Source organism: Zalophus californianus, chromosome 7 (genome assembly GCF_009762305.2).
Source record: "Zalophus californianus isolate mZalCal1 chromosome 7, mZalCal1.pri.v2, whole genome shotgun sequence".
NCBI lineage: Eukaryota > Metazoa > Chordata > Mammalia > Carnivora > Otariidae > Zalophus > Zalophus californianus.
The window spans coordinates 1,527,772-1,543,334 of record NC_045601.1 but is presented as its reverse complement, the minus strand read 5'-3'; the positions used below and the strand labels follow the sequence as shown (position 1 = coordinate 1,543,334).

Sequence of the window (15,563 nt, the reverse complement as noted above, 5' to 3'; positions counted from 1 at the left end):
AGAATATAGAATCTATCAGTATAAATTAGATATAAGTTAATGTAAATACAATGAGCAAGAACTATTAGGGTAATGGATAGGCACACTTTCAATACCTGCAAATAGTTTCTGAAGAACTCTAAGGGTATTGGTTACTATTAAATAACAATTCTATGGAATTCTTTAATAACAAGGTATGTCTTAGAAAACAAAATGTTCCAAGAGCAGATTATTGTATGGATAGAGGAGCACAGCATCCCTTAACAAAAAACAACAGTACCAACCAACCAACCAGCCAACAGCTGGGCAGCACTCTCCTCAACAACACAAACAATAGCAACTCTGTTGTGGAGGATTTGGGACCAGGAGTGGAGTCCTTGCAAAGTGTACAGATAACTAAGAAAGGAACAAGGAAGAAACAGAGTCAAGAAGAAGTAACTAGAACCTCGTGATGAGCTGCGGGTGTCAGAATTCCGTGTCTATGGCGGTGGACTTGGGGACGGGCAGACATAGTTTCAAGTATTTTAGTTTTGTAAGGAGCTTTTCAGGATTCTGTGCCTGTTAGAAAGTAAACAATGAAACCCTAAATATTAATGTGAAACTCTTAGGAGGTGAGCTAGGCAAAAGAACTTAACATATGCAGCCTGCATATTCTTGAAATGTAGCCAAACCCAAAGTTCTCTTTTTTGTTTTTTTTTGTTTGTTTGTTTGTTTTGTTTTGTTTTTAGAATGGATATGATTTCTTTAAAAATGGTTTGGGCATCATCCTCCTAAAATCAAGTGGTATACAGTTAATGAGATCATCAATTCAGAGGTTTTTTTCTCCCTTTAAGTTCATAAATGTCCTCCAGCTGTTTGTTATAATCTAATTTGCCTTTGGTTGTCAGATTATTTGAACACACTGTCAGACACATTTTAAATCACCAAAATCTATTGCTAGTTTGGGAAATAAAATAATTTTTTAAAATTAACTAATTTTTTCAATCCAACTGAATTTACAGAGGTAGTTTTTTAAAAATACAGAATTGTTATATGATTGTAGAAATTAAAATGTGTAGAAACAAATTAGGATTGTACTCATGTTTCTAGTTTAATATTTTAATGGAAAACTATTGAGGCAGACTATCTCCAAAGTGCTAATTACCTCTCAGGAGTCTGCTCAGAACGGAGTGTGTGGCCCAGGGGGTCATGTAGCTGAGCCACACCCATTGGCAAGCTCGTAGAGCGAGAGAGCACGACTGCTCAGAACCATACAACAGTAAGTGGAGTGAGCTAGGAAAGAAGTTCAATGCAGTCGTTGCAGTTGTGTTGAAGAGTTAACGCCTTCCCACACAGGCTCAGAGGGTCAGCGAGGCAACCGGTGAAGTCATTGCAAGAGTAGAACCATCTAGATTGCTGAAAGCCAGTGGCCTGGATGAGAACGGATCTGATAAACTGAATGGAAGGCTGCTCTTCTGTAGAGAATGTTGGGATTTGGCGGCATGATGAATTGTGTGTGTAATGTTGAGGGCTCAGGAGTTTCCTCTCTGACCAGACACAGAAAGTGCAGAACGTGCAGCAGAAATATCCTCAGCTGTTTCAACTCCTATCAATAACTTGAGGCTTCTTTATATATCATTACTGGGTGCGCTAGGTCATTAGTAGGATAATGTCATGTGAACGTGGGCATTGATGAATCCGCCAATTATAGAAAAATCTAGTATTTCACCATTCTGATGCTGGAATAGGTGATTTAAAAAAATATCTACATGCATGATATTGAATGCATCTAAATTTTCTTTTGGGCTATGAGCCTTGTTCTTCTTAATCCTTGTGTCTCTATGCCTCGTGGGTTATGTAAATCTTGCTCTCGATATTGGTAACACTTTAAGTTCATATGGAACCTATCACTTTGTATGTGTCACCGTGCTCAGTCACAGTCATCCTGGGAGACAGGCAGGATGGGTGTAAATGAGGACATGGGATTCGATTTTTGCTGAAATTTGTCAGACGAGAGACTGTGGGACCCAGAAAAGCCGGGAGCCTGACTCCGACTCCAAAACCTGACCTTTTCCCTGATGACACGGCACGGGCTCAGAACCACCCTCCTGCCCTGTCCCCACCCCACAGTTGCACGGAGAGGCTTCTACTCCCTTTCTAATTCTGCAGGAAGAGGAAGCTCATTTATCCCCAAGGCTCTTTTCCCCACCTCTTTAATTAGAAAAATATCCATTCAACCCAATCATCAGTTCTAAATAACATCTCAACTTTTCTTCTTCCTGTGGCATATTTCCCAAGTGGGGACTCTCTTTGGGCAGTTTCTCTTGGACAGATTCAGTGACTTCTGACACATCATACCTTCCTTGGCCCTTTCTATGACCTCACATTAAAATTCCTTCTATTCGTTTTTTTTTTCCTTTTCAATCTGTCTTCCTTCATACATTAACTCTTCAACATTTAGTGTAAGAGAAAATTATAGCAGTAGAGCCCTGCTGAATAGGAAAGAAAACTGAAATATTTGTGTCTGTTGTATTAAACTGGATATTGTATCTTGAATTTTGGATGCATTAATTATTTTATTTTCTTGCTGAGTTATTTTCCAGAATCCCAAACTTTATTTTTCTCCACTGATGGACATTACTTGGAATGGATTAAATCTAACTTCTAATAATATCATTATTTTAAAACCCCAACTTTGGTGGCCTCTGTAGCCTGACGGACCTGGCTGGCTGCAGACATTGGCACCTCCATGTCATGTGTTAGGGCATTCGCCTGGTCACCATATTCCTCGGGCCAGGCTCTCCTTCTGAGTTTCCTTGTTTCCATCCCGACTGCTCTGTTCTCTCCGAGAGGGCCTCTCTTCCCTGTGTCCTTTTCTGGTGCTTTGTGGGGTCTTATCGACATGTTTCTGGACCTTCCTCAAGACCCGTCTCTTTGGGTCCCTTTTCAAGCTGTTCTCCTGTGAGTCTCAGTGATTGAAAGCTTCCAGATTTGTGGTGAAATATGACTTATGCTGCTTTGCTCCCCATTTACCTCCGTTTGTAAGTGCTTGATGTCCCTCGTGGAACAAGGGGTGATTGTGCCGTCTTCTTGTGGCCCCAGTGTGAGCTGGTGTAGAACCAGTGGTCAGGTTCCCTGGGGCTGGGGACGTCTTGGTGGGGAAGGCCACTTTGCAATGCAGAAATCATGCTTCTGTTTAGCCTCTGTTCCCAAGGGTCGTCAGTAGTTTGTCTAAAGCTCTTCTTCCTCCATTATGGCCTTCACCAACAGAAAACGTAACTGCGTTGCCCTAAGTTTGGGTTTCAGGAGGCTGTGTTCAGTCTAGGAGGCCATGGGAGGGAACACACTTTTCAAGTAGGAACATGGAGGAGGATCTAAGAGGCAACATTTCTGTGTTTTTCTGGTACATATACAGAAATGCATATGGTTTAAAAAAAATCTAATAGCATTTGTAATGTCAGTAAGGGACTAATCACAAAATTCCCTGTATGATTACCCACATGTAGTACAAGGAGCTGCTAGAGAAGCTAAAATCTGGATAGTTTTCCAACTATTAATATCATAACTATGGTTTATTATCTAAAAAGAAATTTACTGAGTGCCTGTTCTAGGTCAGACACACTCTTTTAGCATTGGGGGAGTAGTGGAAATAATAGCTAACACTTCTGAAACACGGTCTGTAGTCACGCTTTGCACATCTAACTCTCGACCTCGTGGCGGGGCCGGAGGCAGGTGCTCGTCCTCCATAGGAGCGCAGCCCTACCTCCAGGCTCCAGCCTCCTGGCACCGATGCAGGAACACGCTCTTTCTCAGCCTCTCAGTGGTTTCCACCTGTTTGATGTCACATTTACAGTCATAAAAATCCCTGTAAATTGTAGCTAGCTAGTTCCTAAGCAGACTAAAGCATAATTTATGGAAGATCACTTCATAAGCAGGAAAGTGCTGTAGAGATTTTTATATCAAATATATTCACTCAGCGCATCATTCTATTTTATTTTCCTTTGTAAGGAGAAATGTGAAAGCAAAAGAATGTCATTTCTAGATGCCACAGGACAGCTCCGGGTGAGGGCGGGTGTGCTCTTGGGTGTGTGGGCCCTGGGGTGGAGAGCCGCTCTGTGGTTAGCCGCGTGCATGACCGTGAACACAGGGCTCAGGTCTCGGCAGCTCCTCTGTGACTGGGAGGCCCGACCACTCCCGCCTCCGAGACATGGCAGCTCTGTGACTAGCTTTGACCTCAAGCCTCTTGGGGTCAGAGGGTGAGTGGCTGTGCCTCCGGATGCCTGTTCGACCTGCTTCCAGCTCAGTGGTCCAGAGGCCATACCCGGAGAAACCCCATTCTAAAGACAAACCTGAGACACATGCCCGCATTTTCTTTAAAATGTGTGAGAAGGGTGATTTAATTTGCCAGTGTTAGTGTTTATTGTCATGTATTTAGGCTGGAAAGATCCAGAAGAGGAACATTTGGAATATGCTGATTATTTCTAAATTATATTTTACACCACATGTGACTTTATAGTGAAGGATAAAGTATTCTCCATGTTTTATTTGACTCAAGCTCATTACCATCAGAGGACTACTGAGTAGATAGGACTCACTTTGTTGTGATGCTAGAGTGTGAATACCCTGTGAGGTATGCTTACTTTTAGAGCTTTCTTTTTTTCTCCAAATTTTAATTTAAATTCCAGTTAGTTAACATACAGTGTTACATTAGTGTCAGGTGTACAATATAAGGATTCATCACTTCCGTACATCACCTGGTGCTCATCACAACAAGTGCCCTCCTTCATCCCCAACACCTGTTTCCCCCAACGCCCCACCCACCTCCCCTCTGGTGACCATTGGTGTGTTCTCTGTAGTTAAGAGTCTGCTTCTTGGTTTTTCTCTCTCTCTTTCCCCCCCATGTTCATTCGTTTTGTTTCTTAAATTCCACATGTGAGTGAAATCATAAGGTATTTGTCTTTCTCTGACTGACTCCTTTCATTTAGCTTCATACTCTCCAGCTCCACCCCCATCATTGCAAATGCAGCAAAAAGATTTCATTCTTTTTTATGGCTGAATAATATTCCATTGTGTATATACCACGTCTTCTTTATCCATTCATCAGTCGATAGACATTGGGCTCTCTCCATAGTTTGGCTATTGTTGATAACACTGCTATAAACATCGGGGTGCAGGTGTCCTTGAATTAGTGTTTTCATATCCTTTGGGTAAACACCCAGAAGTGCAATTGCTGGGTCGGGTAGTTCTGTATTTAACTTTTTGAGGAACCGCCATACTGTTTTGCAGATGGCTTATTTAAGTCAGTGTTACACAGATGACGTGAGACTTCCATCTTCCCAGAGGCAGTGGGCCGCCGGCTGGCAGAGCAATCAGACACTGCGTGCTTCTGAGTTCGACAGGCTGGATCTGCGTTCTGGGCCAGCCCCTCCCTAACTGTGTGGCCTTCCCCACATGACTTGTGCATTCCTCTGTTTCCTCACCTACCAAGTGGCTAAATGAGAAAACCCATGAAATGAATGAGGGCAGTTCTAGTGCGTGGAAAACTCTTGCAGCTGTTTTGTTACATGAGTGTTAGCTGCTGTTAGAATAACAGCAAGTGTTTCCACTGTCATTTCTGGGATTCGCCGTGCTACCTGCACACTGGGGCTATTTCCACCATGTGTGGCCCTGGGCTCACCGTCTGCTGAGATGGGGTTCCACTGTGCTCAGAAATAATCCGGGCGCATAGGCTTTCACTCCCTCTGCTTCAGCATCATCTTAAATAAAAGTTGGTGACAACACTGAAAGAAGTAGAAAATGATTCTAGGTCCAGCACTGATTGCAAAAGAATGTTTGAAAATGCTTACAAAGGGCCTCAGCGCTTACAACCCAGACTGAGACCTGGATGCCGGCTGATGTCCTGATTTTCATGCAGTCCAGTGGTGCGTCCAGAACCTGTAACAGGAATGTCCACAGGGGCGCCTGGGCCCGCCGTGCCCTGCCTGCCTCCTGAGCCCTCCGACTGGCCAGCCCCTGCCCCTTCCTTCCCGGTTCCCTGCAGCTTTCTGGTCGCACCCTCAGGGGCTCCGCATGGGCCCGCCGTGCGCTGCGTGCTCACACCTCTGTCTCTCCTCCCCCAGCGTCCTCCTGCGACCAGGAGCAGCAGTCGGCCCTGGAAGAGGCCAGGCAGCCCAAGAACGACAATGTGGTGATCCCTGAGTGCGCCCACGGCGGCCTTTACAAGCCAGTACAGTGTCACCCCTCCACCGGCTACTGCTGGTGCGTCCTGGTGGACACTGGACGCCCCATCCCCGGCACATCCACCAGGTAAAGCTGCGCCCATGGTCCGGGGAGGGAGGAGACGGGGAAGGCAGGTCCTTGCGGGTGCCGCTGACGTGGATGCCCGGCACCCAGACCTCGCTTGGCCGCTGGACCGTGCTGGCCATGTGCTCACTCCCCTGCACGGGGTGCCTGTGGAAACTAGCGGCTCTGCCCATCGGAAGCTGGAGGAGACCATCTCTGACGGCCGCCAGGAGCTGCCTGTGTGAATGACAGCAGGGAGCCTGCAGGCTGAGGTCTTTACACAATGCTTGCTCCTGTCGTTATTATTCCCGCAGGCTGGGATTGTGAAAGCTGGCTTGGGGATCTGGCGTGGGAGGCTCTCAGACATCACCTGCAGCTTCCTTGAGCTTCTGGTTTTGGCAAAGGGAGCCAAGCATTACACAAGCTGAAATGGCTTTCTATAGCATAAAAATAAAGACAGTGTGCTAAGGCGAGAGCAACAATCACTGTAAGGGTCTGAGATCCAAAAATTTATTCACTCCTATTTTGAGTGAGTTTGAGCAAACGGTTGCATAATCACACCTGAAGCACACAAACTACTCACGGAATTTGTAAAAACATGAGTGAAGATGTGTTTGCAGTTCTTTGTTATATGAACTGATCTTTGAATGTTAATAGATTTGTATAAAATAACTTACAAATGTACGAAAATATTCTCTCTCAAAAGTTATTAAATTTAGCTACTGGTTTCATCTCTAGCACCTAGGCACAGGCATTTTGACACTTCCTAAATTATTTCCTCCAATTTTTCAAGTGTGACCATGAGACATTTCAAGGAGGAAACATTCCATCCATCCATCCATCCATTTACCAATGTTTCCTTCCTTCCTTCCTGCCTGCCTGCCTTCCTTCCTTCCTTCCTTCCTTCCTTCCTTCCTTCCTTCCTTCCTTCCTTCCTTCCCAAATGCTGATGGTCAGCAATAGCCCATCACTATTCTAGGGACTGAGAAAAGAGCACTGACCGACAGAGCAGGTCTCCTCTCTCAGAGACTTTCTCTCCTGCTTGGGGAATGTCAGGGAAAGAGCAAATGGTACCACTTCCCACTGCAGCAAAAGGGAAGGCCTCACATCCAGCCGGCCTCAAGTCTTAACGACTCACACACCTCAAAGGTGAAGGGAAGTTCAGATTATCTCAGCAGCTCAAGGGCATACTTCAATAAGCCACATTTTTATTCTCCCTGCTCTGCCATCTTTGACTTACTGGCTTGCTTTTTGACCTTATCCCTGACAGGGTTTCTAGAAGCATCATCCAACATAGTTGGTGCTTCTTTCTGACAGCAAGGATAGCCTTCCCCACAGACCCTCAGGGGGCCTCCCCTCGCTTGAATTGGTCAGACTGTCACCCCCAGACCAGGCCTACTGCTGATGGAGGAAGGGCCATTGTGGCCATCGTTTGGCACCAGGCCTGGGACAGGGCCACCACCCCAGTGCCCTCACTGTTGTGCATACTGTTCTGGGGGTGGGGGCTGTACAGGAAACAAAATGGACAAAAATCCATGCTTCCATAGGGCTTATGTTCCAATGGAAGGAAACAGACTATAGGTAAAGCACATAAGTAGATGCACCAGCTATAAGTAAATATGCTGGTGAATGACAAGTGTTCTGGAGGAAAATAAACCAGAAATAGGAGAGGGCATGCTGAGGGTGGGGGTGGGGCGGTCAACTTGAATTGAATGGCCAGGGGAACTCCCTGGAAAGCTGATGTTGGAGTCAAGTCCTGAAGATGCTGGGGGCAACCTGACGGATGTCTGTGGGAGCACAGTCCAGACAGAGGGAGTGAGCACTGCCCTGCACAATGGAGGGCCCTGCGCCAGAATCCAGTTGTTTTGGCCCAAAGGTAGGGTGTATCAATTAGGAAGTTTTCCATTTCTAATAGTGGTAAATCTGACAAGTAGGCATAAACAAGGGACTCTATTACTTCGGGTAAGAATTACAGAGATGGAGAAAGCTCCATTTCAGTTGACACTGTGATTTGGTGATGTTACTTGAGGACACAGTTGTATCTGCCCTTGGACAGACTCTTCTCATGGTCACAGGATGGCTGCGGAGATCTGGGCATCTCATCTAGACACCACGGTGCTCAGAGGATACACCGCCCACCTCTCTCTTTCTTAGGAAGCCAAACAACCTCCCCTAAAAGTCCCCTAGCAAATTTAATGCATGGATTATTGGCCAGAATCGGATCATAGGACCATGACTAAACCCATCACAGGCAAGAAAAGTGGAATTAGTTTAAATTGATCTCTAGGGAGACATGGATGTTGGGAAATCAATCAAAATTATCAACATTAAGGGCTGTCTGGTAAGCTGCTGTTCAGCTTCACCAACCCACTCCTACCGCTGGTTCTCTGTGACTGGCCAGCACAGTCGCAGGAAGTCCTCCACGTTACTGCCTAAGTACCCTCTGTTGCATTCATGCTACTTTCTTGTGATTTCCTGAAATAAGCAGTTCTAGAGAGATACTTTATGGTTTTCCTTTATATTTGGGTAGACAATTCAGGTTTTCTCCCTCAATTATCCTATTTACATGTGCCGATGGGGAAGAATAAAAATCCAAGACAGAAAGAAGCCATAAATATAAAATGCATTGTCATTATAAGCCAGCTCCCTTTTCCTCATGTCACCAAGCAAGATAATTTAAATGCATGGATTTTGTTGTAGACTGTGCTGAGGACCATGAACGTATGCTGTTTGCCAGCCAAGGTAGACAGCAGCTTCCTTCTAACAGAGTCTCTAGTTGGGTTAATCACCTGGGTAGAAACATGAGTTGGACCAGGGACAGAAGCGCATCCTGGTCCTCCTGCTTTTTGGTGTCAAAAATAACATCTTGGCTACGGTGTACAGACTGCCTGTGGGCTGGGGCCCAGGCACCTGCGTGAGCCCCTGCCATGCGTGGCACAATGGGATCTGGGAGGAGAGTGGTAGGTTCCAGCCCGGCCACTGCTGGGTCGTGGGGAGAGCTGGAACGGGCTGTCAGGCTAAGCACGTAGCAAGCTGGTTGCTAGCTACTGCATTAGCTCCCAGAACGGAGAGATTCCTCTTTCACCGTCTTGATGGCCGATGAAGGGCTCACCACCTGCCACTGGCTTCAGGCTGTTCTTACCTCGCCTCTGGGCTGCCCCGTCCCCTGACTCCACAGACCGCCTCTCTCACCGGTCGAATGCACGTGGCCATGTGAGCATGACATGCATTTCTCCCTGGCAGAAAGCCTGGCATCTGATGGGCAAGCAGATAGTCAAGGGATGTTCGTTGTTTTCTTTTTTTTTTTTTTAAAGTTAATTTTTTTATTTTAATATGTTTTTAAATGTTTTATTTATTCATGAGAGTCAGAGAGAGAGAGAGAGAGAGAGAGGCAGAGGCAGAGGGAGAAGCAGGCTCCCCGCCGAGCAGGGAGCCCGATGCGGGACTCGATCCCAGGACCCTGGGATCATGGCCTGAGCCGAAGGCAGACGCCCAACCATCTGAGCCACCCAGGCGCCCCGTTCGTTGTTTTCATACAAATAAGTTAAACACTATTGAAAAGAATGTGATGGATGTCAACCCTAAATTTGGATTTCTTTTATTTGAGACTTCAAAGGCCTTAGTTCTATTTCTTGAGATTGCCACTTCTGCAAGTTAAGGCATTTCCCAGTATTCTTAAAAGAGGCAGAATACTATCATCTGAATGTACATTTTTCATGTCAGCATAGTGCTGGGATTCTTAAGGCATCTCCAGGTCAAGTTTGGAACAAAACCAGAATGACCGGTGTGGCTAGCTTCCAGGTTGCTGCAAAGTTAAAGATTCAGAATGGGGGTTTGGGAATGATATGACCTCTTATCACCCAGGTGAAGGATGCTGGTGCTGACTTCTAGCATTTTGGAGGCTCCACACAGAGTTCCTATTACTAGTTCAGCTTCTAACCCAACAGAGTAGCCCGGGGCCGTCCCCGAGGGGCACTCTCATATTCCTGCAAATGGGACATCCCCAAGAACGGCTGGGCGCTTGAGTTTCCCCGTCATCCATCAGGAGCTGGGACACCTGCTTGTCTTTTTGCAGCTCACATTTCGTGGGCCTTCAGCTGTGAAGATGCCATTGCTAGCGTAGGTGCCAAGTCGGACCTATTCCAACCGCACCGACACTGGCCCAGAGCCTGCATTGTGAGAGTTCTCCAAATTTAGCCTGTGTCCGTGGACACAGGAGTGACCCTCCGTGAGCAGGCTGCTTTTGCTCATTTTCTCGTGGCGAACGTTCGGCTCTCATCGGCGGCCCTGCTACCGTTGCAGCGGGGCGAGGAGTCACCCTGGTCAAGGAGGTGTGGGTCCCCTCACCCCTCGCTCACATTCTCGTGACTGTGGTTCCCTCTGCTGTCTGTACCGAACTGCATTTCCAAAGAATATGAGCTAATGGCTACTGGTTAAAACGTGACAGCTTAACTATGTGCCGGAGTGTGTCAGGGACTCTTTAATTTCAAAAACAGCATTTCAAAAAGACATATTACGTTTGTGGGAGTGGGTGTTACACTCTCTGGCATCCAAGAGGCTACTCCGGGCGGGAGGGCCGGGAGGGGCGCGGGGCCCCCGGCTCTGTTTCAGCCGCAGCCGGCCAGCCCCGCCAGGCCACCAGGGCAAGGACACTTACAATGTGTCCCTCGGGGAGACATTTCATTCTCTTTTATTTCCTGTGATGGCAAAACAAAAAGTAAGGAAAAGTAAGAATCTGAAATGATCCCTGTGAAGTAAGTATGAGCTCCCAGCCCTTTCTTGGGGAGTAAGAAAGGAAGATGGGGCAGCATGGGTGGTGAGGAGCCAATGAACCCTGCTCACTTCCTGGAAATCAGCGGGCCTTCAGTCCAGAACATTCCACCTGCAGCCCTGCCCACTGGCTCACACTGTCCGCCCGTCAGACTACATGGGGAGCTGGGGGCGGCAGGTTCTCTCTGTCAGTGTCCCCACCGGACGGGGGCGGTTCTCCACGTGGCCCGGGTCTCCCCATCTGTGGTACCCAGTGCCCAGACCACAGGCATTTCCGAAGAGCCACCCAAGAGCACCCGCTGTTGCCCTGGGCCTGCATGGGAAGCCCGTGAAGGAGAGGGGCCCTGGGTCCCGTCCGCTCCAGAATCACCACGGAGCCCTCTCGTGAGGGGTGCATCAGCAGCACCCACACCCCTGCCCCATGTCAGGACCCACCTGTCAGGCCTTCTCTGCAGTTTCTGTTCACTGGACGTGGGGCGCCACGTAGCACTCTCTCTCTCTCTCTCTCTCTCTCTCTCTCTCTCTCTCTCTCCCCCACCTCCCCTCCCCTTCCCTTCCCTTCCTGTTAATACAGGGACAACCTTTTGTAGCCTCCTGAATCAGATTAAGATTTAACTGGTCTTTCAGTAATACATAAATCTAAACTTCTGAGACTTTGCCTTCTTTCCTGGGCCGCACCCGCTGGCCCCCTTCCCCCCGGCCCCTCCCCTCTGAACCGTGTGGAATCCCGGAACAGGTAGAGGTGGGGAAGTGGGGTGTTTGGCAGCCCCTATTTAAGATTTGTTTCAGAAACTGGATGCAGAGGCAGAGCCCTATGCAGTGTGCTCCTTCCTATTGACTGTGAAAAATAAGCTTATTATAGTAAATTGTCACAGAGGTCAAAAACGGTCCTAAGTCGGGAGAAGTCGATGCCACACGTGTGCTGCAGGCTCATGGCGGGTGCCTTTGCATGAGCACCTGAGCAACGGAAGAAAGCACCCTCTTCCAAGTGTCAAACCCGTCTTCCCCTTCTTCCCCTCCTCACAGGTACGAACAGCCGAAATGCGATAACACAGCCAGGGCTCACCCAACCAAAACAAGGGATTTGTACAAGGGCCGCCAGCTCCAAGGTGAGTGGAGACATCGACCCCCGCTCTGAGCTTTCTTGCAGGTTTAGAACGAGAAAGAATTTCTCCAGCTCTGTTCCCAGTGGGGAGGGCGGTGGCCTCAGAGCAGTCAACCAGGGACCTCCTCCCCAGGGGCCTGCGGTCGGCAGACGTGCAGGGTCCCCGGGGAGCACGCACAGGGCACGCACAGGTCAGCTTCACCTGTGGCCAGCAACGCTCAAGTGCCAAGTCTAAGACCCAGAGAAGCAAACAATGTCCCCTGAAATCAGAGCTTCTAAACCAAAGGATCCTTTAATTATTTTCCCTAAAAGAAAGCAATAATTCAAATGTCATTTTCTGGCATTCCTTTTGAATTGAATCAATAGTTCAAGAAGCTGAAGTTTAGGTTTTAATAAAACATGAGCTCAGTCTTTATATCAAGTGAGTTTAATTACAAAGAAGTATTTCAAATTAAACAGGCAGTGAGTTTAATCTTATAATTATTAAAAATATGTTCACAGAAAATGTTTTATGGATGTTATCTTTCATCAAAAAGCACAAAAGTGTTTATGATACACCAAAAATGATGATGACTTTACTAGTTAAACCTAAAGCCTTTGTTGGACCCCGAGTCCCTCCAGGAATGTACGTGGGATTAAGAGCGGCGGCGGTGATTGAGGTGGCCCGGCAGGCGAGCGTCTTGCAGTTTGGCTCATCTCATGAGATCGAGGAGTTTAGGGACACAGCTCTGACATCATGGGGTGAATTTGATGGCATCTGTAAGATGCTTCAAAGCTAGTTGCTATTTTATTTCTCTTTGGTTCTCTTTCTTTTTCTTTTAAATATCTCCAGATTGTGTGTGTTTAGCCAATGCCTCGGAGACCATGAAAACCATTCTCTGATGTCCTTAGCTCAGAGCACGTATTTGATCTTAGTCTTATACCAAGTCCGGATAAATTGCGCTTAGAAAAGTGTGGTTCTTGCTTTATTTGTGCTAGTATCAGTAAAGGGGGTTTGCAATTCTGAGTAAAGGTGTTGATGAACGAAGGTAGAAATGACCAGAATATCACCCAGACCTGTCCCATCCGCTGAGCAACACTGGGGTTTAAAGTAGCTCAGACGGAGGAGGCGGAGGGGCGGAACGAAGGCTGCTTTCCTACCTGGGCACGACTCGACCCGTCGCCCTTTGCTGCTTCTGAGACGCTCCCGTGCGGGGCTGTCTCCCGGCCACGGGTCTCTCCAGTGACTTCCTTTTGATGCAGGTTCAAGGAGCCTGTGAGCTTTTTGTCCCACTGTGTGTCTCTCTGTGTGGACAGTGTGCTGTGCTTCTCACGGACCAGGCTCCTTCCTGCTTCTTGGGGTGGGGAGAGAGGGAGACAGGGGTCATAAAGGAGCAACCACAAGCACCCATGCGGATTCCTAGTTAAGCACCTTGTGTATACGTGATGTCTTGCCCTTAGAAGGAGCTCAGTGAACAGCTGAATTGCATGCTCCCTGATGTTCTCGGACCAGAAGGAGTTCTCCCCCTCCATCATCTGGTGTAATTTCTTGCCTCTGAAGTTAGGCTTGATCAGTGGTGGACAAGATTTTTCTTCATAGGAAACAATGATTCTAGCAGGCGTTTGGTACATGGAGAGCCTTCAGTGGATGTTTGCTGGTTTTAGCTGGTCTTAATCATGTCGCACGAATATCAGACAATCTGTTCTTTGGCTCTAAGGGTCCAAGACTCTTAATGGTTTCTTTTTGATAATCAAAAATCGAGCTGTGTGTGGTTTTTGCACATACAATATGAAACCCAGTTTGTTTACGAATGTCCAGTCTAGCTTTGCTGTTTGTTAGTAAAAGGTGCTGGGACAAGAGACAGTTCTCCTGTTTCCTCCTAGCAGTGGCATGCTTGCTAGGAACTCTTCTCACGGTGGATTCAGCGCATCAAATACCAGACCGGGCTCTTGATGTAAAGATGGGGATGGTTGTGGCTTGTGGGAGCAGCTGCTCATCCAATTGAGAAACACAAGGGGTGTCTCACTGGCTGGTCTGTCAGGAGTGCGGTCCAGGGTGTCCGGGAGCTCGTGGCGAGAAGGCATCCCCAGAGCAGGAAAGCCAGCCCCCTGGCCAAGCGGGAGCAGGATTATTAGGCTGTCCTGGCAGAGATGCCCCTCCTCGCCCATACCTTAAATAAAAGCCAGAGTCTCCAGGCACACAAGCCACTTTATGCAAACCGTGTAATGGTCAGCTCGGTACTGCTCATGACCACTTCATCATTTTGATTTTTGGAGATAATTATCCTTATTAGGGAAAAAACTAGTAGGTCTTGGAAGGACTCCAGGAGAGAGGCTGTTCTTGGTGGAGAGGAAACTGTTTCCAGAAGAGCACTGTGGCAGCTCCGTGAGCCCACATTTAGGCAGATGCATTTTCTTCTTAAAAGGTGCAGTGTTCATTTTCAGGGGCTAAGTCCCAGCCGGCGAGGGTCCTTTATTTTCCAAGCCGAGCTGATAACCTTCTCCACGTGGCCCACTTGTTTCGAGGGTCTGTTGACTGTCAGATGCTTATTCCCGCTGTCTCTGGGGTGGTTAGGACCTCCCACAGCTCTCACCCGCGGACGGGCAGCATCTCCCTATAGAGGACGGTCGACATCCAGCCTAATGGGTCCCCTGTTGAGAACTGGGTCAGTATTTGGGCTCCTTTATTCCATAAGTTTCCTTACAGGACCTGTCATCACATCCTGACAGAAGTAAAAACCAAGAGTCATAGAAATTTTAAAGGTTTTATTTTTATTTATTTGACAGAGAGAGAGAGAGCACAAGCAGGGGGAGTGGGAGAGGGAGAAGCAGGCTCCCCGTGGAGCAGGGAGCCCGATGCGGGGCTCGATCCCAGGACCCCGGGACCAGGACCCGAGCCGCAGGCAGACGCCCAGCGACCCAGCCCCCAGGCGCCCGGACAAGGCATTAGGTCACACCTTTCCCATCTACAAATTTGCGCTCGTTCTTTCTGTCCTGGCATCTTTCGCTCCCATCTCTTCATACATCCAGCCCATGTGCTCCAGCCTGCCCGCCCCCTCACCTCTGCAGGTGCGCGAGAGCCAGATGCGGGGCTCTCTGTGCCCGGGCCTGCTCATGTCCCTTCCCCCCCGGGGCTGGCTCCTTCACTGGCCCGCTGTCCCCGTGTGGCCTCCAGGACGCAGCTTCTTAGGGAGACTGTCCTGGGCTCCTGTCCGCGGGGCACGGCCCACCGCACGAGTCCCCGAGGCACCCACAGTCTGCGGGCTGTGTGCGGTGTCGCACGCCCTCGTGGCCTCCGAGAGCTGGGGCTGAGCTGCCAGGGGCCCGCCGGCCGGCGCAGCACGGAACACGCAGGAGCCGGCACGCGGGGAAGAGTTTGTCGGAGGACACTCAGCCGTGATTCTTCTCCTGCTCGAAGCCTTGGGCTGTTCTGTACTAAGTCATACTGTGTGGTTTTGCTGATTGGAAG

At 48.3% G+C, this 15,563-nt stretch overlaps 1 protein-coding gene across 6 annotated transcripts in view; it reads left to right on the top strand.

Annotated features, from left to right (window-relative positions):
* Positions 1-15,563, top strand: part of SMOC2 (SPARC related modular calcium binding 2) — a 154,060-nt gene that overhangs the window by 103,680 nt on the left and 34,817 nt on the right. For all 6 annotated transcript variants that reach the window (XM_027603678.2, XM_027603677.2, XM_027603675.2 and 3 more), the window contains exons 8-9: positions 6,078-6,264; positions 12,037-12,119. In XM_027603678.2, coding sequence (XP_027459479.1) covers positions 6,078-6,264; positions 12,037-12,119 — 270 coding nt within the window. The remainder of the gene's footprint in view (positions 1-6,077; positions 6,265-12,036; positions 12,120-15,563) is intronic.